General features: G+C 39.4%; 1 protein-coding gene across 4 annotated transcripts in view; it reads left to right on the forward strand.

Annotated features, from left to right (window-relative positions):
* The first annotated feature begins 765 nt into the window (after positions 1-765).
* Positions 766-22802, forward strand: part of LOC123578000 (zinc finger protein 677-like) — a 57869-nt gene continuing 35832 nt past the window's right edge. For 2 of the 4 annotated variants that reach the window (XM_045440478.1, XM_045440480.1), the window contains exons 1-2: positions 3546-3607; positions 6800-6953. In XM_045440478.1, coding sequence (XP_045296434.1) covers positions 3593-3607; positions 6800-6953 — 169 coding nt within the window. In that variant the 5' untranslated portion in view covers positions 3546-3592. Of the gene's footprint in view, positions 816-3545; positions 3608-6799; positions 6954-12238; positions 16006-22802 lie in introns of those variants that run through there. The other 2 variants (XM_045440476.1, XM_045440477.1) reach the window with 2 other exon arrangements.

Genomic DNA, 22802 nt, shown 5'->3' on the forward strand with positions numbered 1-22802 from the left:
AAGTGACAATTCAGTGAAAAGCTCAGTTAATACCAAGCTGCACATTCCCCACAGAACAGTTGTGGTTTTTTTTTTGTTTTTTTTTTTTTTTTTTTTAATGTTTATTTTATTTTTGAGAGAGAGTGAGACAGAGTGCGAGCAGGGTAGGGGCAGAGAGAGAGAGAGGGAGATACAGATCCGAGGTAGGCTCCAGACCCTGAGATGTCAGCCCAGAGTCCAATGGTGGGCTTGACCCCACAACCCGGGGATGATGACCTGAGCTAAGTAGAGGCTTAACCTAACTGAGCCACTGAGGCTCACCCTCACAGAAGAGTTTTGCATGTCTCATTCTAGCGTCCATCACCCACACTGACCACCCCGGATTTTGGTACATTAAACAACGAGTTGTCAGGTGGGTCTCATTCGCCCCACGAGGATCCCCGATCCTAGGTCCCCGCGCTGTTCCGCCTCCCTCGCTGGCATGCGTCTCCACCACTCGTTACAAATGTTTCCCTGCGCACCGGGCTCAACTTGTCAAACACAGTCGCTCCCAACAGAAGCGGCCCACCCTTCCCCTAAGGTTGTACCCAGCCTGGCTCCAAACGACACCAGGAGGATTGGAAGGAATCCAAAAGCACGACGCGAACCCGCCGGGCAAGAAGGGCGCACGGGCAGAAACCTGGAGGAGGATGGCCTGCGGGGCGGGATCCAGCGCGCCTCGGCCCCGCCCCACATGCCACGCCCTCGACCCGCCTCGGCCCCGCCCCGCCGCGCACGCGCAAGAGCGCTTTCCCGCAAACCCGGAAGCGGATCGAGCAGAGAAGGGGCGCGCTCGGGTGAGTGAGTCTCCCGTTTTGCTGGTTGGTTCCAGGGCTCGCGCTCCTCAGGCCCCTCCTCACAGCCAGGTTTCGGGGGTCGCCTGGCAAGGTAGAATCCTTGAACCCACTCGTCGTTCTCGCTGGGAGTTCGTCCCTTTCGCCTCTCGCGGCGTGGCCATAAGACGTTCCGAGCCCAGTCAGTCGGTGCGGGTCACGGGCGTCTGCGTTCGTTTCCGGTTAAAATCTGTGAGGCAGGTCCGGGCCCAGCCTTTCTGCTTTTGGCCCTTACAGACCCCAGTCGCCTTGCCGGTCGTTTTCCTGCTCAGAACCTTTCTCTGACTCCCGAGTCTCCCCCCGGTCCCCATCCCCCGCCCCCAACCGCGTCGAGCACAGTTGTCACTAGGGAGGTGGATGCAGGCCCTTCGCCCCGCCGCAGGGAGGGCAGAGTGGGGGCAGAGATGGCGGGGAAAGACGCAGAAATCTGCGGAGTCAGAAAGTGTGGGAAGAATGGCGGGGATTGAAACAGAGGCTGCAGCAGAGTGGGGTCACACGGTTGAAGGAGGAATAGCGAGGGAGGGAAACGGAAATGGACCAAAGGACAGAAGAAAAACAAGGACACACAGAGACTTATACAGAGAACAAAACACGTAGTGGTCTGGGCCAAAGCACAGGACCCAAACTCTGGTGAGTACTGAATTGATTGGGTATGGGATGTTACGTTGTGACGTACTGATTTGTGGCCCTATGACCTCATTAATCTAAAATGTGGTGAATTGTTCCAGTTCTGCAGGAGAGATTGCGAGTTGTGACACCTGGTGTTTGAGGCATCTGCCCTTTCTAAGTATTGCATCAGAAGATAATGCCATTTGCAACCCCTACTCATCTAGAGGGCAGAGGCCTAGCTCAGTCAGTCAATGGGGGAAGACTTTCTGTAACCACATGGTGCTTTTTACAGTGGCCATTATTAACAGTACTGTTTCTCTCCCCCTTTTTTCTGTGGCTCATGGCATTCTTTTCTCAACTTGATGTTATCCCCACACTTGTTTTGGCTTTAATCTTAGAATCCATTGGATAGCTTTTTAATTTCGAAATTATTTTACCTCAGTTTTATTGTTCAGATTATGGAGTTTTACATGCTTTCTACTCCGTCATATATTGGAAGTATTCTGGATGTCTGGCAAATAACTTTATAGTATTTAATCACACATCCGTTAAGGATGTTGATAATCTTTTAACACTCAAAGCTAGTTCAGCCAGTTAATTTAATATTCAGCAGTTCTCTTCTTCCCTTAAGTGATCTTTTAAATTTCCTAGTTCTGAGCTGAAGTCTCCAACTAGGTAGATGTTCCCCTCAAGTCCCCTTTGTCTTTTCTTTTTCTTTTTATTTAAAAAAACATTTTTAAAATATTTATTAATTTTTGCGAGAGAGAGAGAGACACACACACACAGAGTGTGGGTGGGGGAGGTGCAGAGAGAGAGGGAGGACAGAATCCGAGGCAGGCTCCAGGCTCTAAGCTGTCAGCACCGAGCCCAACGCGAGTCTCGAAGTCATGATCCACGAGATAGTGACCCGAGCCAAAGTTGGTCGCTTAATTGACCGAGCCACGCAGGCGTCCCCCCTTTGTCTTTTCTGTACACATGTTGAAAGGTGGTCTGGATTAATGTGCAACTTTGTTTCAGCAGAGCCCATCTGTTCATAATACAGAGATTGCTCAGACCTCATCCCCGCAGGTGACCCTTTTTCATGTTTTCCAGGACTTGTAACTATTTGTAATTTCATATAGTTTTTCTGGAAAAGAGGAATTAAATGCTTGGGTTTGATTACACCCATGAAAGAGAAGCTTCTCTTGTTTCAGGAATATGAAAGGTTATGATCTGGAATTAGGACAAGCCCTTTCCACTTAAACATGTCAAGGCCACCATTTCAGAATTTACTTTTACCCAGTTCTGCTCACCCCACTCAGACTTGTTAAGGGTAACTTCATAAATAATTTCCCTCTCTGGCCCCCATTTTACTCACCTTTAACATGAGACAATAGACCAAGAATTCTGAACCTGAGCTAATAAGATGCTTGGAATGATTTTCAAAATTGGGGTGTGTTTGGCAGTTTTTTGGGAGAGTGTGTGCAGTTATCATTAGAGTTTCAATGTGACCCAGTTCCAAAAGTAATGAAAACCACTAAGAAAGAGGCAGGAGCATAGTCTCAGGGACAGAGGCTTGCTTCTGTCAGCCCCACCCTCTCTGTGTATCCTAGCTAAAGCTTAAAAATTTGATTGTGTCATCTTTTGACATTAAACCCTCTTACAGCTTCCCATCACCATCAGGACAAAGATCTAAACTCAGAGTGTAGTTACCAGGGCATTCTGGAGCTGGGGTGGCCCTTAAGTGTTGTTCCAAATTAATGGAATGGACAGGCTTTTATGCCCTGTGTCAACCAGTCATTGTATGCTGGGAGGAGCCCAGAACTTGAGTGAGGCAATTCCTTTTGGTCAAGTGCCAGACAGACAGAGGACAATGTAGTTGCAGTGGAGTGTATTTGAGCAGGGGAGGGCTTCCTGAAGAAATGGGTGAAAAATACACTTGTTGGAATTTGTATAGGACTTTATTATCCCTGCATGCCTCCTGTTGCAATGGGCAGCAAAGGACTGTCTTTCTCCTACATTACAACTCTCACCAAATGTATGTTGTGGTAGAGGAAGGGGTTATGTTGATTCTAAACATTAAGCAACATACTTTTTGTCACACAGTATAAACTTACCTGAGAAAGAAGACCAGAAGAGGGAAAAAAGGAGGAATGGCTCTTTTCCAGGTAAAAGTCATAATTTTGTTGATTGTTCTTTTTCCTAAAATGTTACATTTTGGACTTGTTAATATTCTCTGTCTCAGAGGTATCTGGCCTACAATGTTACTCACACCCAGGGCCTTCTCTCATCTCCATTCGGATTCCATCTCACTGTGACCCAGTGACGTGGAACTTGGGAAGATGCCCCTTTTAGGCGGTCATGCTGTAAAGGACTTTCTATGCAGGCAAGGACTGGAGATGGGGAGTGGGCTCTGTGGTGTCCATGAGTTTGGGTAGTAAGGATTCTTCAGAGACTCCTTCTAGATGCCCTTTCAGGTCATATAAACCAGAATTAAAGAGATTATATACATAAGTGATGTATTAATGTGCACAAGTACCTGAGAAACGCTGGAAAATAAGACTGATGGGGGAAATTTCCTTTGTTTCTACAAATGCCTTTTGATGTTAAACAAGGGAGTCAGTGTGCTTCTGACTCCAAAGTATAAGTACTTTGGACTAGAATGGGAAGTTCAAACTAGGAATAAGGAATAGAGAGGGTGTTTTGTTTTGTTAACATAGATTTAAACTGTAGATTCAACAAATTTGTTTAATAGTAAATGTTTTTTAAATTATTTATAGCACATCCATCTCATAAAGACCATGGTGTTCTTTTAGGAACCTTATGCCACAGATCTTTTAGATAAAAATGTTTATAATTTAGCCAGACATAGGAGCAGAACTTTCTGTCATCAGAGAGAATGTTGCTCAATTTCATTTTGCAAATTATTTTTAAGTGTTTTTTTTGTTGTTGTTGGTATAAACCCCTCTAGTGTATATGTTTTTTTGGTTTCAATTCCACACAGTGATGCAGTTTAGAAAGTCAGTAGTAAAATATCCCCTTCCCTGTCATATCCTCCACCATCACTGATTGTCTTCATTGGCAACAGATGTTCTCTTTATTGCAAATCTTGTAAAAGTGGATTTATGTATTGTAATGTGATTTAGAAAATATTTTTCAGTAAATGTTTTATCCTGATATTTTATTCTGCAAATTGAAAATATTTACATACCATATGTCTTTTTTTTTTTTTTTTTTTAATTTTTTTTTTTTCAACGTTTATTTATTTTTGGGACAGAGAGAGACAGAGCATGAACGGGGGAGGGGCAGAGAGAGAGGGAGACACAGAATCGGAAACAGGCTCCAGGCTCTGAGCCATCAGCCCAGAGCCCGACGCGGGGCTCGAACTCACGGACCGCGAGATCGTGACCTGGCTGAAGTCGGACGCTTAACCGACTGCGCCACCCAGGCGCCCCCATACCATATGTCTTCAAATTGTTTTCTTGTTAGTGAACATAGAGGTAACCGCTTTTTTAGACCCTCATTGGAACATTCTCTAAATGAAGATACATGGGTCCTTTACAATCTCTTACTGTTTTGAAGAATGTCATGGTCACCGTTTCTGAGCAGGCCAACTTCACTACAGATATCTAAGGATATTTTAAGATTGTACATCTTAAGCATGATTACCAGGTTAATGATGGTCTTTCTGAGGAGTCACAGGCATTCCACTTAGTAAAGTGGAATTATAGTAATTATAAGTAAATTATAAGTAATTATAAGTAAATTATATATAAGATATAAATAAATTATAAGTAAATTATATATAAGTAAATTATATAAGTAAATTATATAAATATAAATATATTATATATTTATAATATATATTATATTATAATTATATATATTATATTTAAAATATAAATATAAATAAATTATAAGTAAAGAGATATAAATCAACTGTCTTGAACATCCTCAGCTAAAGGGAAATGTGGAAGAGAAGAAATGTGGAAGAAGTAGGAGAACAATGTCTCAACAAATAGAAAATATCAGTAAAGAGATATAAATTATAATAAAGGGATGGAATAGAAATTCTGGAGCTCTGGGCGCCTGGTGGCTCAGTCGGTTAAGTGTCCGAGTTCAGCTCAGGTCATGATCTCATGGTCCGTCAGTTTGAGCCCCGAAATGAAAACATGGAGGTAAATCTTCATGACCTTAGGGTTGGCAGTGGATTTTTATATATGATACCAAAAGCAAAAGAGAAAATGACTAAGTAGATAAATAGGTCATCATCACAATCATGTCTGTGCGCTGAAGGACATTATCACATAAGTGAAACAATCTACCAAAAGGGAGGAAATAATTGCAAATCACAAATCTAGTAAGGGTGCAGAACCTAGAAATATATGAAGAACTTCTACAACTCAACAACCAAAATACAAAGAGCCCAATTTGTAAAATAGTCAAAGTATTTTAATAGACATTTCTCCATAGAAGATAAACAAATGAAACAAGCACAAGAAGAGGTGTTCAATGAGAGTAGTCATTAGTAAGATGCAAAGTCAAAACCAAATGAGTTATCATTTCACACCCACTAGGATGCCTGTTGTAAGACAACAACAACAAAAAATAAATGTTGGTAAAGATGTGGAGAAATTAGAATCACAGCACATTGCTGTTAAACTGTTGCAGCTGCTGTGAAAAAGAGTGTGGCCGATTCTCAAAGTATTAAACCATGTGACCCAGTAATTCCACTCCTAGGTGTATATCCCAAAGAAGTGAAAACAGATATCCAAACTTACTGCACTTGAAAGTTCATAGCAACTTATTAACATCAGCCAAATGTGGTAACAACCAAATGCCCATCAGTAGTTGAGTGAATATGGTCAGTCCTATGGAATACTCTACAGGCCGAGGAAAGGAAATGTACCACTGATACATACTATATTATGGATGAACCCTAAACATTATTCTACATGAAAGAAGACAGATGCAAACAGTCACATTTTTGATACCATTCCACTTACATGAAAAGACCCAAAATCGGTAAATCCATAGAGACAAAGCATTAGTGGTTGCCAGGGACTGGGGAATAGGAAGCACCTGTTAATGGGTAAAGGATTTCATTTGGGGATGATAAAAATGTTTTTGATCTAGACAGGTGATGTTTGTGCAACACTGTGAATGCACTAAATGCCACAAAGTGGTACTTTAAAATGGCAAAATGGTACTTTAAAATGGCTAATTTTATGTTAATTGTAGCTCTTCAAAATTATCTTGCACGGATCAAAGGGCACTCACTCCAGCCAAGTCGGTCTTTACACGTCTCTGCTTCTCTAATTTTGTGTCTGTCTACTTGGTGAAATGTGTTTTTATTTCAGGGATGGTTAACATTCAGGGATGTGGCCATAGAATTCTCTCAGGAGGAGTGGGAGTGCCTGGACCCCGCTCAGAGGGCCTTGTACAGGGATGTGATGTTGGAGAACTACAGGAACCTGGTCTCCCTGGGTGAGGATAACTTCTCTCCAGAAGTTGGTAATTAACTTTTTATGTCTTTGCATTTTCTATTGAGAGCCCCTGATGTGATCATAGGAGTTTCAAATCCCTATTCTTTTTTTTTTTTTTTTTTAATTTTTTTTTTTTTTCAACGTTTATTTATTTTTGGGACAGAGAGAGACAGAGCATGAACGGGGGAGGGGCAGAGAGAGAGGGAGACACAGAATCAGAAACAGGCTCCAGGCTCCGAGCCATCAGCCCAGAGCCCGACGTGGGGCTCGAACTCACGGACCGCGAGATCGTAACCTGGCTGAAGTCGGACGCTTAACCGACTGCGCCACCCAGGCGCCCCTCAAATCCCTATTCTTAAGAGAATGATTGCAGCTGTTTTTATTGAGAATGGAAAGGTTCATAATGTAGCAAATGGACTCTAACTTCCCTTTTCTTCAGAAGTTCTGCATTCCTGCTTATTTAGGTAGTTGCAGAACATTAGCAGTCAGAAAACCTTAAGGGAGGGAACTGGTGATAAGGAACATTGGGTGTTATACATAAGTGATGGATCACGAAATTCTGCTCCTGAAACCAATATTACACATGTTAACTAACTAGAATTTAAATAAAAATCTGGGAGTCGGGAATGGGATTTAAAACCCTTAAATTCTTGGAGCACCTGGATGGCTCACTCAGTTAAGTGTCTGACTTCAGCTCAGGTCATGATCTCACTGTTCCCAGGTTTGAGCCCTGCATTGAGTTCTGTGCTGCCAGCTCAGAGCCTAGAGCCTGTTTCAGATTCTGTGTCTCCCTCTCTGTCTTTCTGCCCCTCCCCTGCCCATGCCTTCTCTCTCTCTCTCTCTCTCTCTCTCTCTCTCTCTGTCTCTCTAAAAAATAAAAAACATTAAAAAAAATTTAAACCCTGAAAATTCTTAGTAAAGTCAAATTTCACGGACATCTTTAAAGATACGGCTCAGAGACAATGAAGTTGGGGAAAAAAAGGAAACCTTATGGCGAATTTTTTAAAATATCTGATTCTGTGGTCTTACCCTTGTGCTTTTGGTTTAGTAGTTCTTGCAAGAGGACCAGATCTCTGCATACCTAAAATACCCATTAAGCATTTAGGTAGGTAGTTGACTAAGTTTTGAAATATGTTTCTACACCCACATATACTGAATGTCCGTCCTTGTTTGCTGAACAAAGAGCTGGGAATGTGTTCTGGAAGAGCAAAGCAGATCATGTTCTGTTTTTCATTATAAACGGAAATCTCTTCTTGACCTGAATATCATCTCCATTTTGGAAGAAGGGAAAGAGCACTGGACTGTGGAAAGTGAAGTGAAGATAGGGGAACATCCAGACAGGTGGGAATGTATTGGGGTATGAGCACAAGTCAGAGCTCAGGTGCACAGAGAGTAAGCTGCTCCAGTAAATACTGTTTGGGAACGACTTGTGGAAAAATACAAGTTTATTTCTTGTGAGCTTTCAAAGGAAATCCTTCCTCACCCACACACACTTGTCTTTGTTATTCAAATGTATATATCAAATGTGTACATGTCTAAACTCCCACTGTTATGACCTACAACACTGTTACCTGGCCCCTCTGACCATACTGGTGCCGTGGTTTGAGAGGAACTGGGATGGCTGTCCCTAAGGAGTCTTTTCCCTGATCCCTCTTGGTTCTCATTCCATACAGGTCAGAGGTGAGGCCTCTGTAGTGCAGACCCCAGGACCTGTTCACTTTCCATTTCCATTTTGTTTCCCTGGGAGAACTTCTCAGGAGACAAACAAAATGTAGTATCTGTCTAATAAAGTAGAGCTAAAGTTTATCTCTTTCTTTCCTGGACCATCCTGGCTTCTTAGGGTCGGGCCATTGTGCATTAATTAGGAGGAAGTCATGATGTGGATAATTCCAAAAAGTGAAAATCCAAAAGTAGATGTAGTTGAAATATAGCACAGCTTACTGACATCTCTAGTTAGCTTTTCTATAGGAAAAACATGTATCATTCCACAGATGTTTATTGCATTCCTGGTATATGGAAAGTCAACATATTGATAAATTTTGGATTGTGGTTTTTGTTTTGTTGGCTTTGGTTTTGGTTGCTTTAAGCACTCAAGAGGCAGCAGCAAGTTTTGATTTTAAGTAATCTCTGCATCCAGCATGGAGTTTGAACTCACAGCCCCCAGGTCAAGGGTTGCATGCTCTACAGACAGAGCTAGCCAGGCATCCCTCTTTTTTTTTTTTTTTTTTTAACATTTTAATTACTTTCACCCATTTCTGCCACTGTCCTCAACTTGTGCCACAAATATGTTCTCTGTATCTAAAAGGGGTTGTTTTGATTTTTTTAGACTCCACATACAAGAGAAATCATACTGTATTGGTCTTTGACTTCTTCCTTATAGCATAATGTCCTCAGGATCCATCCATGTTGTCACAAATGGCAAAATTCTGTTCTTTTTTATGGCTGTATAATATTTTGTTGCATATATGCATCTTTATTCTTTCACCCGTCAATGGACATTTGGACTGTTTCTGTATCTCAGCTATTGTAAATAGCACTATGGTGAATATCAGAACGCTTCTGTCTTTTTAAGTTAGTATTTTTGTTTTCTTCAGATAAATACTCAGAAGTAGAATTGGTGGATCACACAGGAGTTCTCCTGGCTGCACCAAGTTTGGCTCCCACCAACAGTGCACAAATTGTCCACCTTGTCACCAACACTGGTTATTTCTTGTCTTTGATAACTGCCATTCTAATAGGTGTGAAGTGATAGCTCACTGTGGTTTTGACTTGCATTTCCCTGATGATGACTGATGTTGAGTGTCTTTTTATGGTCCTGTTAGTCATCTCTAGGTCTTTGGGAAGTGTCTATTCAGATATTCTGCCCATTTCTTCAAATGGATCATTTGAGCTTTTTTTTGGCTATGTTTGGACCATTAGCCCCTTATCAGATACATGATTTGCTAATATTTCTCTCATTCAGTAGGTTGCCTTTTTGTTGAAAAAGTGTTTCCTTTGCTGTGCAGATACCTTTTAGTTTGATGTAGTCCCTCTTATTTTTGCTTTTGTGCATTTTTCTTTTGGTGTCGAGAGTCAAAAAAAAAAAAAAAAAATCATTGCAGACCTGTGTCAAAGACCTCATTAGACCCTTTCTTTTCTTTTAGAAGTTTTACAGTTTCAGGTCTTAGATTTAAGTCTTTAATCCATTCTGAGTTAAGTTTTGTGTATGGTATCAGACAGTGGTCCAGTTTTCATGCTTTTGCCTGTAGCTGTCCAGTTATCCCAAAGAATCTATTGAAGAGATTGTACTTTACCCATTGTATAGTTATGTCTTCTATGTTGTAAATTAATTGACCATGTCTGTGAATTTATTTCTGCACTCTATTCAGTTCTGTCGATCTATGTGTCTATTTTTATGCTAATACCATACCGTTTTAATTACCACAGCTTTGTAATCAGGGAGTTTGAAATTGGAAATGTGATGCTTTGTTCTTCTTTCTCAGGCTGCTTTGGCCATTTGGGGTCTTTTGTGGTTGCATAAAATTTTAGATTTTTCTGTTTTGTGTGTAGGTTTTTATGTCGACAAATTTTCAACTTATTTGTGTAAATACCAAGGAGTATGATTGCTAGATCATATTTAAGAGTATGTTTAATTCTCTAAGAAGCTGCAAACAGTCTAACAAAGTGGCGTACCATTTTGCATTCCCACCAGCAGTGAATGAGAGTTCTTACTGCTCCATATCCCCACTAGTATTCAGTGTTAGTGTTCTGGATTTTGGCCATTCCCATACATGTGGAGTGACAGTTCATTGTTATAACACACATTGTCCTCAACTAAATCTATGGCATTCTTTAAACTGAGAATTTATGATATCTTGAGAACATACTTTTTTTTGTGGTTTTTTAAAGTTACTGCCTTAGTCACAGAAATATCATGAAATTGATTTGCCATAGCTTTTTATATAATAATACATTATTTTGGGGCACCTGGATGGATCAGTCAGTTTAGCATCTGACTCGATTTGGGCCCAGGTCATGATCTCACAGTTCAAGAGTTTGAGCTCTGCACTGGGCTCTGTGCTGACAGTGTGGAGCCTGTTTGGGATTCTCTCTCTCTGCCCCTCCCCCACTCTCCCTCTTACTCTAAGTAAATAAACTTTAAAAAATAATTCTTGTATGTGTCTCCTGAACATGTATATATTAAATAGTTCTCTTGAGTACCTAGAAATGGAATTCATGGGCTATTCAGTTTGATACTTTTCAGAACAAATGCTGAAACAGAGGTCAGTCTACAGTCTTCCTATAACACCATACTGTCTCCTTTTTGATATTTTCCACTTTCACCTCATACCAATACTATACATTCTTACAGGATGAGTCCGTATTATGCCTGTTGCTAAATCAGTTCCTTTCACCAAGGTCAGGCGTTTAACTTACAACACAACCATGTTCCCATAGATGTGCAAGCACAAGCACGGTCGCCACATGGCCTGATACTCCTTGGGCTTCACTCTTGCTTTTCTGAATCCAAGTCCTGGCCTTTCCTCAGGTTTTTTATTGAGCTAAGAGAACTATACTGGTATCTCCAGGTATGTTAGTTTTGAGCACCAAAGCACCTAAGTTTCCACATGATATGCTCCTCCCCACAGTGCAGAAGGACCCCTCTTCATACACAGTACAAGTTGCTGAAGACTGCAACTTGATCTGGTGTTTAATAATAATGTGTGTTTAATAATGTATGAGAATATGATGAAAGAAAGAAGATATTTTAAGAAACCTGTATATTACAATCTAAAAATTGGTAGCTCTAGCAGGTTAAGTTAGTGAGTAATCACAATTACACAAAATAATAGTCTCTGGAATTCTAAAGAATTCTTCCTTGAGAACTAAAGACAATTTACATTCCATAAGGAACACACAATAAGAGAAATGAAACATGTTGAGATTCACTAAATTATGAAATATCAGCTTGAGGTGAACACACATTTTTTAAAGATTAAGAATTACGGAAGATAGAAATCTTTATGACTGTATGCACAGTTGTAAAATAGCCGGTTTATAGATGAGCTCTTTAATCATGAAGTATTTCATTATACAGTTATATGGCCAAAAAATATGGATAGTGTATACTGTATGCTTGGAAAGATGACGTTAAGATCAGAGAAACTATTAATATGGAAAAACTTATAAAAAGAAAACTTAAAAATGTTTTATACTACAGTAGTGTTTGACGACCATGCTTGAGAAACTTCCTATGGTCATTATAAAGTGCTATTTTGGTGTGTAATGGTGTAATTTAGTAGAAAATATTTACCTTCCAATTCTATTTGATAGGAAGCCCTTCTGCTGGATTTACAGTCAAGGAATTATCACCAGTAGAGAACATTAATAAAGGAGAATTTTACCACTTAATAATACTGGAAAGAAATGAAAGTCATGGCATCAAGGATTTTGATCTCAAGGAAGTCTGGGAAAATATGCACGAGTTAGAGGGTCAGTGGGAGTATGATGCAAGAAATTACAAAGTAGTGCCTTTGACCCAGGACAAAAAGCTCACTTGTAGAAAAGACCAGCAACTTAATCAGTCCTCAGTTACTCTTCCTGAAAAGCAGAGTGTTTCTGTAAGAAATAATACATACCAGTATCTCGTGGATGATGAGCCACTTACAAGGACTTTGTTAAAATGGGATGGTAACAGAAGTGGTTCTGGAAACCAGTACATAAACTGCGTGGAAAATAGAATTGGATTAAGTTTGCAGGCACATCAGGCTGAACTCCAGAGATTTCACAGTGAGGAGAAAATGTATGAATGTAATCCAACTGAGAAGTCTGTCAGCAATGGTTCCTCAGTCTCACCACTTCAAAGAGTTCCTCCCAGTTCCAAAAACATTTGGAATAAATCTAGGAAGATTTTTAACTATCCTTTGTTACCTGCACAATACAAGACAGCATACACTAGAGGAAAATATTACAAATGCAATGACTGTGGGAAGACTTTTAGCAAAAGCTCAAACCTCATAAGTCATGAGAGAATTCATTGTGGACAGAGACCTTACAAATGTAATGACTGTGATAAAGCCTTTACATACCGTTCAAATCTTACTCGACATCAGAAAATCCATACTGGAGAGAAACCTTACAAATGTAACGAGTGTGGCAAAACATTTACCCAATGTGCAAACCTTACTAGGCATCAGATAATACACACTGGAGAGAAACCACACAAATGTAACGTGTGTGACAAGGCTTTTAACCAAAGTTCGAGCCTTATGGCACATCGGAGAATTCATACAGGGGAAAAGCCTTATAAATGTAATAAGTGTGATAAGGCTTTTATCAAACGTTCAGACCTTTGGTGTCATGAGAGAACTCATACTGGGGAGAAACCTTACAAATGTAGTGAGTGTGGCAAAGCCTTTGCTGAGCGTTCGAATCTTACTCAACATAGAAGAATCCATACAGGACAAAAACCTTATAAATGTAATAAATGTGATAAGGCTTTTATCAAACGTTCAGACCTTTGGGGTCATGAGAGATCTCATGCTGGTGAGAAACCTTACAAATGTAATGAGTGTGCCAAAGCTTTTTCCCATTTTGCAACCCTTAGTACACATAAGAAAATACATACTGGAGAGAAACCACACAAATGTAATGTGTGTGACAAGGATTTTATCCGAAGTTCAAGCCTTAGGAGACATCAGAGAACTCATACAGGAGAAAAATCTTATAAATGTAATAAATATAATAAGGCTTATATCAAACATTCAGACCTTTAGAGTCACGAGAGAACTCCTACTGGAGAGAAACAGATGTAATGAGTGTGGCAAAGCCTTTACGGAGCATTCACACCTTGCTCAGCATAAGAAAATCCATATTGGAGAGAAACCTTATAAATGTAATGAGTGTGGCACAGCTTTTAGTCAATTTGCAAAACTTACTAGGTTTCAGAAAATACATAGTGAAAAGAAACAGTGTAAACCTGATATGTGTGGCAGTGCTTTTATTCAAAACTCAAGCTTTGGGGATCATCAAAGAACTCATAGGAGAAAGAAACCTTGCAAATAAAATGAGCAAGTGTTCAGGCCTTACCCAACATCAGAGATTCCATCATGGAGAGGAACCATATGAAACTAACGTATGTGGCAAAGTTTGCAACCAGGGTTCACACCACACCCGGTATCAGAATATAAATGTCTGAAAGAAAGCACACAAATGGAATGTATGGCAAGGCTTATCCAAAGCTCATAGCTTGCCGACCATAATTCTTGCTAGAGAAAAACCTTACAAATGTAATGAGTATGATCAACTTATAAAATTGTACAACTTTGGGGAAGGGGATAAAAATAAGTGAATGGGATTAAGAGGTACAGACTTCCAGTGATAAATGTACAACTTTGTGGTTGCAAGAATTCACATACAATGGAACCCATACCAGTGTGTCATGGTCTTTACCTCAGGAAACACCAAAGATTTCATACTGGAGAGAAACATTACAAATGTAATGAAGGTGATAATTTGTTTACCCGATCCTTTGAAAGGACTACAGTAAGAAAATTCATACTAGGGGGGGAACTAGGTTTATTTACAGCATTAACCAATCTTAGATGTTAAATTCCACAGAAAATTAGAATTATGTAAATTCATGAGATGAAGTGTTTCAGTGGGACAAGTATATCTGTGGAAGGACCTAATCATCTTCTGTTTAAATCTTTTTTAAAGATTTTATTTTCCACTCAACACCCATCAAGGGGCTAAAACTCCCAACTCTGAGATCCAGAGTCGCATGCTCTTCCGACTGAGCCAGCCAGGCACCCCTATAACTTTTTTTCTAAATCGTTTGATTGTCCTTGAGACTAGATTATTATTGATGACTTAAAACCTTAAGTTTGGAATCCTCTGATGTTATACTTTAATTACATGCATTTCACTTGTCCACTGTGGTGGTCTCAGAGAATCCTGGATCAGTCAGGTGAAAGGAGCCTGTTTGATTAGGTCGAGTTCAGTAATAGTATATACCCTGGAAGAACTAGGATGCTAATTTTAAGATAAGTTTTAGTATAAATTTGAGAGCATGAGGAGTGGCCGGAAATAGATGTAAAACTATTATCTAAATTGCCATGTTTTCTGTGGTCACAGCCCCTTTTCTAGATTCGTTGGTATGATTGAGAGGCTTTGTTGATTTTATTACAGGGAAGGATTCTCTGTCAGATGATCATGAAACAGTAGGTTGGCACACTGAGAGAATGAGATTTTCACATGAGAATGATAGGTTACTAGGGATGGCATGTGTGGTAGAAAAAATGGATGGAGAATGATGGTCTTCCCTCTTTTGAAAGGTGATAGCTATTGTGTATCATGGATGAGTAAAAATCAGTCTCATGTTTGGAAACTGAAGAGAAAGTTCTAGAGGAGATTTTAATCAAAAGAAGCAAAGTAGGGGCGCCTGGGTGGGTCAGTATGTTGAGAGTCCGGTTGGATTTCGGCTCAGGGTTGTGGGATAAACCGCATTGTTAGGCTCTCTGCTGAATGTGGGACCTGCTTAAGATCGTCTCTCTCTGCCCTTCTCACCTATTCATGCTCTCTCTGAAAAAAACAAAACAAAAACCTAAAGGTAGTGTGCTTGTGAAAGATTCAAATTTGGCCACTGAAATTCCATTTTGATACTATTGTATTTAGGATACCCTGTGTTGCTTAGTGAGTGAAAGCTTTTGTGTAATGCTGAATGAATCATGTGCCTTCTCTTAGCCCAAGTGCATCCCAACTCATTGGGGCATTTCATAATGAATACTAATAATACATCCTTGGGATCTCTAGGTTGAATGTGATCCATAACAATTCTGTTCCATGTTAGATTCAAACCTACAGTTTTGGAAATAAATATCCATAAGTTGAATTTGAGAGTTATGCACTCAATAGTATATCCCAGATGATTTTTTTGGCTCTAATGAAAATACCATAGCAATGCAATTTCAAACTCACCCCCCTACAACGTGCCTTCCCTTTCACGAATATACCCTGTATGATTATATTTCTACATGCCTTTTGTGCTGAAATGAGACCCGTGTGTTGTACCTTTACAATAAATGAAAATATAAAAGTCATAGGCATATGAAAAGTATTAGGAACTGGAAGAGTATTTCAGAGGTAAGGATAAAGGTAACACAATCTATATTTTGTGCTGGAGTGCTCAGGGAAATAATGTGAAAATATAAATCTTCATGAGTTTTCTGTCAAGAATGGACACACAATGGGAATCTTTTGGTGACTGGAAATCTCACATATTTACCCTCTAAGACGTTTTTTGCTAGTTGCACTTGTGCTTACTCCACTGGAACAGGATGTTTGGATGTAAAGAATGATGACTCCCTACAATTAAGTGTTCACAGAATGTTTATTACATAAAGATGCTTTCTCAGGAGAGCAGAGTAGACTTCTCAAGTTCTGAAAATGGCTAGAGAAAAACAGGAATGGTGGCTACTTTGTTATGATGCATACTGTGTGGGGCTGGGGTGATAGTAATTTACAGTGTGAACTTACAACTACTGCCTAGGGAAGGGCCTCTCAGGCTTCTCACCATAATAGTACAAGTAGACAAAATCAATACCTAGTGACTGAAAGAACTAGTCAGTTTTGCAGAAGCTTTTCTGCAAGTATCCTTGAATTCTCATGGGTTTATAAGAACAAACATTTATTTCTTCCTCCTATCACAGCTATCATTATTCACCTCTTCCTTCGTTCTGTCATTGAGTCTGGGATTCACAGTAGAACTTAAGTCTATGTGGGACATAACCATTCTTGCACCAGGGAGAAGAGAGGGTTGGAAGAACCAAACAAAGGTTTTAAAGTTTCCATTTACAATTAACATGTGTCAATCTGCTCACATTGGTCTACTCACATTGGTCAAGCTGTCTATTAATTGGGAAGAAAGTGTAATCCCTTCAACAAGAAGGAAGGGTTGCCTAAGTCAAGTGACCAAGCTTGATATCAAAGAGCAGAGACATATACTCTCACAAGAGGGTGATAATTAATTGGAAATATTAAAATGTATGATAGTACAACTTCTATCAGAAATCATTTGTCCCTTCTTTGTATTTCACACAAAATACTTTTGTCCCAAAAGAAAAACAAAATACTACCCAAATGTGACTATGGTCACACATGAGGGTCTTGTAACAGTCTCATGAGATTCCTCTTGGTTGAGACCCTTATGTAGAGTCCTCATTCCTAACATGGTGGAATAGAAAAAAACTCAATAAACCTTCCCATTCAGAAAAGACATGGAAACGAGGGACCCCGAATTCTTCCCCATCTCCCAAGGCCTTCCCCTTGTGCCCTGTAGACAAGACCCTCCCCACCCACCTCCAAAAGCTTGCCAAAACCGTGCTCTGTTTGGTTTGAATTGACCAATGCGGCCTGAGCTTAGAACCCCAAAGCATTCCTTTTGAGGGACCCTAATAAAGGCATGCGCCCTTGGTCCTGCCCTAGGATCTCTGCCTGCACCCTGCCTTAATCTTCTCACACAACCCCCATAGGTGTGCAGAAGAGCTCCCCCACGATCTGTGAGTAATAAACTTCTGTACTTTCCCTTATAATCTGTTTAACCATGGCTCACCATCTGACATCTAGGACTCTACCTAATAAATACTAGTACAACAAAGTCACAACAGCAACACTAGACAATTCTGTCAAACCTATAAAGAATTAACAAATTCTCCACAATTTATTTCAAAAAATAGAAGAGTGAATGCTTTTCCCAACTAAATATATGAGGCCGGTATTAGCATAATTCCAAAACCACACATAAACATTAAGGGTGGGGTGGGGGTGGGGAAGATAACTACCAACCAAATCCCAAATGAAGGTGCAAAAATTCTTAGCAAAATATTAACAGAAGTCAGCAATACACAGAAAGAATTGTACACCATGACTAGATAGGTTTATTTGAGGGACAGAAGGCAGTTTCAAATTCCAGTCAATATAAGCCATAATGTTAATAGGCTGGGCAGGAAAAACCACAGGATCCTGTCAATTGATACAGAAAAGCATTTGTTACAGTTCAGTGCTATAAACTTTCAGAAAGCTAGGAAGAGAGGAAAATTTCCTCAACTCAGTAAAGAACACCTGTGAAAATCTTATAGCAAACTTCATACTTACTGGTGAAAGATGGGATGTTTTTCCCCAGAGACTGAGATCAAGACAAGGATGTCCACTATCACCACTGATATTTGGCATGTTTTTATAAGTTCTAGCCAGTGAAGTAAGGGAAGAGGTGCAAACAAAAGTGGTAAAGAGAGAAAAGATAAAATAGTGTAGCTACTTGCAGAAGACATCTTGGTTGTGGTAGGCTGGATAACACCCTCATTCCAAAGTATGGCCATGTCCTCGTGCCTATCACACGGGAGTGTTACTGTAATGTAAGGGAGTCTGCAGATGTGCTCTGGTGAAGATCATGAGGTGGGTGGTTATCCTGGATGATCTGGTAAATGCGATATGGTCCCGAGGGTCTTTATAAGAAAAATGCAGGTAGAGTTATTCATGTAAAGGTTGGTGAAGTGATGACAGGTAAACAAGATGGAAGATGCTGTCTTGCTGGCTTTGAAGAGGGAGGAAAGGGACCACAAGCAGAGAATATAAGCAGACTCCGGACATGGAAGGGTGTCTTCTTTGGAAAACTATCTATATATCTCTTCTGCCCAATTCTTCACTAGATTATTTGTTTTTCAGGTGTTGAGTTTGGTAAGTTCTTTATAGATTTTTTATACTAACCCATTATCCAGTATGACATTTGCAAATATCTTCTCCCATTCTTTTGGTTGCCTTTTTGTTTTGTGGATTGCTTTCTTTTGCTTTGCAGACACTTTTTATCTTGTTGAGGTCCCAGTGGCTCATCTTTGTTTTTATTTCCCTTGTCTTAGGAGACATGTCAAGTAAGAAGTTGCTGCAGCTGAGGTCAAAGAGGTTGCCTGTTTTCTCCTGTAGGATGTTAATGGTTTCCTGTCTCACAGGTCTTTCGTCTATTTTGAATTTATTTTTGTGTATGGTATAGGAAAGTGGTCCAGTTTCATTCTTCTGCATGTTTCTGTCTAGTTCTCCCAGCACCATTTGCTACAGAGACTGTCTTTTTTCCATTGGATACTCTTTCCTGCTTTGTCGAAGATTGGTTGGCCATACTTTTGTGGGTCAATTTCTGGGTTCTCTCTTCTATTCCATTGGTCTGTGTGTCTGTTTTTGTGCCAATACCATACTGTCTTGATGATTACAGCTTTGTAAGATGGACTAAAATCCAGGATTGTGATGCCTCTGGCTTTGATGTCTTTTTCAGCATTACTTTGCTTATTTGGGGTCTTTTGTGGTTCTGTACAAATTTTAGGACTTTTTTTTCTAGCTCTGTGATGAATACTTGGTGCTGTTTTGATAGGGTTTGCATTGAATGTGAAGCTTGCTTTGGGTAGTATAGACATTTTGACAATATTTGTTCTTTCTGATCCATGAGCCTGGAATGTTTTTCTATTTCTTTGTGTCTTCTTCAGTTTCTTTCATGAGCTTTCTATGGTTTTCAGCATACAGGTATTTTATCTCTTTGGTTAAGTTTATTCCTAGATATTTATAGTTCTTGGTGCAATTATAAATGGAATCAATGCCTTGATATCCTTTTCTGTTGCTTCATTATTGGTGTAGAGAAATGCAACCAATTTCTGTACATTGATTTATATCCTGGTACTTTGCTGATTTCATGTATCAGTTGTAGCAGTTTTTTGGTGGAGTGTTTGGGTTTTCCATGTAGAGTGTCATCTCATCCGTGAAGAGAGAAAGTTTGACTTCTTTGGTAATTTGGATGCCTTTCATTTCATTATGTTGTCTGATTGCTGATGCTGGGACTTCCAACACTGTGTTAAACAACAGTGGTGAGAGTGGACATCCCTGTTGTATTCCTGATCCCAGGGGGAAAGCTCTCAGTTTTTCCTGAGATTGATACTAGTTGTGGGCCTTTCATATATAGCTTTTATGATGTTAAGGTATGTTCCTTCTATCCCAAATTTATTGAGGCTTTTTATTAAGAAAGGATGCTGTATTTTGTCAAATGCTTTTTCTGCATCTATAGACTGGATCATAGGGTTCTTATCCTTTCTTCTATTAATATGATATATCACACTGATTGATTTGTGAATAATGAACCAGGCTTGCAGCCCAGGAAGGAATCCCACTTGATCATGGTGAATAATTCTTTTAATGTACTGTTGAATTCAATTTGCTAGTATCTTGTTGAGGATTTTTGCATCCATGTTGATCAGGGATATTGGCCTGTAATTCTCCTTTTTAGTGGGGTCTTTGTCTGGTTTGAGGATCAAGGTAATGTTGGCTTCCTAGATTGAGTCTGGAAGCTTTCCTTCCATTTTTATATTTTGGAACAGCTTGAGAAGCATAGGTATTAACTCTTTTTAAATGTCTGGTAGAATTCCTCCTGGGAAGCCTTCTGGTCCAGGACTCTTATTTGTTAGATTTTTGATAGCTGATTCAGTGTCTTTGCCTGTTATGGATCTGTTCAAATTTTCTATTTCTTCCCTTTTGTGTTTTGGTAGCTTATGGTTGTCTAGGAATTTGTCCATTTCTTCCAGATTGTCCAGTTTTGGGCATATAATTTTTTATAGTATTCTCTAGTAATTGCATTTCTGTGATGTTGGTTGTAATCTCTACTCTTTCATTTATGATTTTATTTATTGGGGTCCTCTCTCTTCTTTTTGAGAAGTCTGGCCAAGGGTTTATCAATTTTGTTTATTCTTTCAAGAAATCAGCTCTTAGATTCATTGATCTGCTCTCCTAATTTTTTGGATTCTATATTGTTTATTTCTGCTCTAATCTTTTTTATTTCATTTCTTCTGCTGGCTTTGGGCTTTTTTTTTTTTTTTTTTTTTTTTTTTTTTTTTTTTTTTTGCTGCTGTCTTTCTAGTTCCTTTAGGTGTAAGGTTAGGTCCTGTATTTGCAACCTTTCTTGCTTCTTGAGATAGACCTGGATTGCAGTGTATTTTCCTTTAGGATGGCCTTTGCATCCCAAAGTGTTTGGACTGTCGTGCATTCATTTTCTTTTACTTCTATATATATATTTTTTTGTTTCTATATTTAAAAAAATTTCTTCTTTAATTTCCTGGTTAATCTGTTTATCTTTTATTAGGATGTTCTTTAACCTCCATATATTTGGGGGCTTTTCAATTTTTTACTTGTCTTTGATTTCAAGTTTCATATGATCTGAAAATATTCATGGTATGATCTCAGTCCTTTTATACTTGTTGAGGACTGTTCTGTACTTGATGAAGGCTGTTTTTGACCCAATATGTGATCTATTTTAGAGAATGTTCCATGTACCCTTGAGAAGAGTATGTATTCTGCTGCTTTTGGATGAAAAGTTCTGAATATATATGTTAAGTCCATCTGGTCCAGTGTGTCATTCAGAGCCATTGTTTCCTTATTGATTTTCTGCCTAGGTGATCTGTCCATTGCAGCACAGTGGAGTATTAAAGTCCCCTACAATCACAGTTTTAGTATTTATACATTTATTTATGTTCGTGTTTAATTCATTTATATATTTGAGGGCCCTCAGGTTGGGGGCATAAATAATTACAATTGTCAGCTCTTCTTGATGGATAGATCTCTCGATGATATAATGCCTTTTTCATCTCTTGTTACAGTCCTTGTTTTAAAATCTAGTTTGTCTGTTATAAGTATGGCGACTCTGGCTTTCTTTTCACATCCATTAGCATGATAGATGGTCTCCATCCCCTCACTTTCAATCTGCAAGTATCCTCAGGTCTAAGATGAGTCTCTTGTAGGCAGCATATAGATGGATCTTTTTTTTTTTTTTTTATCCATTCTGATACCCTGTGTCTTTTGATTGGGGTATTTAGTGCATTTATATTTAGAGTGATTATTGAAATATATGGATTTAGTTTCATTGTGTTATCTATAGGTTTCGTGCTTGTGATGATGGCTCTGGTCTTTGTAGTGTCTGCTGCTTTTCACTCACAGAGTCCCCCTTAGGATCTCCTGTAGGGCTGGTTTAGTGGTCATAAACTCCTTTAGTTTTTATTTGTCTGGGAAAGCCTTTATCTCTTCTCTTCTGAATGACAGCCTAGCAAAGTAAAGGATTCTTGGCTGCATGTTTTTCCTATTCAGCACATTGAATATTTCCTGCCACTCCCTTCTGGCCTGCCAAGTGCCAGTGGACAGGTCTACTACTACCCTTCTGTGTCTACCCTTGTAGGTTAAGGCCCATTTGTCCCTAGCTGCTTTCAGAACTTTCTCTTTGTATTTTGCTGGTTTCACTATGATATGTTGTGTTGTTGGCTTGCTTTTGTTGATTTTCAGTGGAGTTCTCTGTGCCTCCTGGACTTGGATGTCCATTTCCTTCCAAAGATTAGGGAAGGTCTCAGCTATAATTTGTTCAAATAAGCATTCCGCCCCCCCCCCCCCCCCCTGCTCTTCATTCTGGAACTCCTATGATACAGATATTATTTTGTTTCATTGAATCACTTAGGCCTCTAATTCTCCCCTCGTGGCCTAGTAATTTCTTTTCCCTCTTTTTCTCAGCTTCATCATTTTCCATAATTTTATCTTCTATCTCACCTATTCTCTCCTCTGCTTCTTCCATCCTTGCTGTCACTGTATCTTCTTTTGCATCTCATTTAAAGCATTTCTTAATTCATCATGACTATTTCTTAAGTCTTTGATCTCTGCAGCAATAGATTCTCTGCTGGCTTCTATGCTCTTTTCAAGCCCAGCTATTAGTCTTATGACTATTCTAAATTCTTGTTCAGATAAATTGTTAAATCTGTTTTGAGCAATTCTTTTGTTGTCATTTCTTCCTGGAATTTGTTTTCAGGAGAATTCTTCCATTTCATCATTT

This window comes from Leopardus geoffroyi, chromosome E2 (assembly GCF_018350155.1).
Source record: "Leopardus geoffroyi isolate Oge1 chromosome E2, O.geoffroyi_Oge1_pat1.0, whole genome shotgun sequence".
Classification (NCBI taxonomy): Eukaryota; Metazoa; Chordata; class Mammalia; order Carnivora; family Felidae; genus Leopardus; species Leopardus geoffroyi.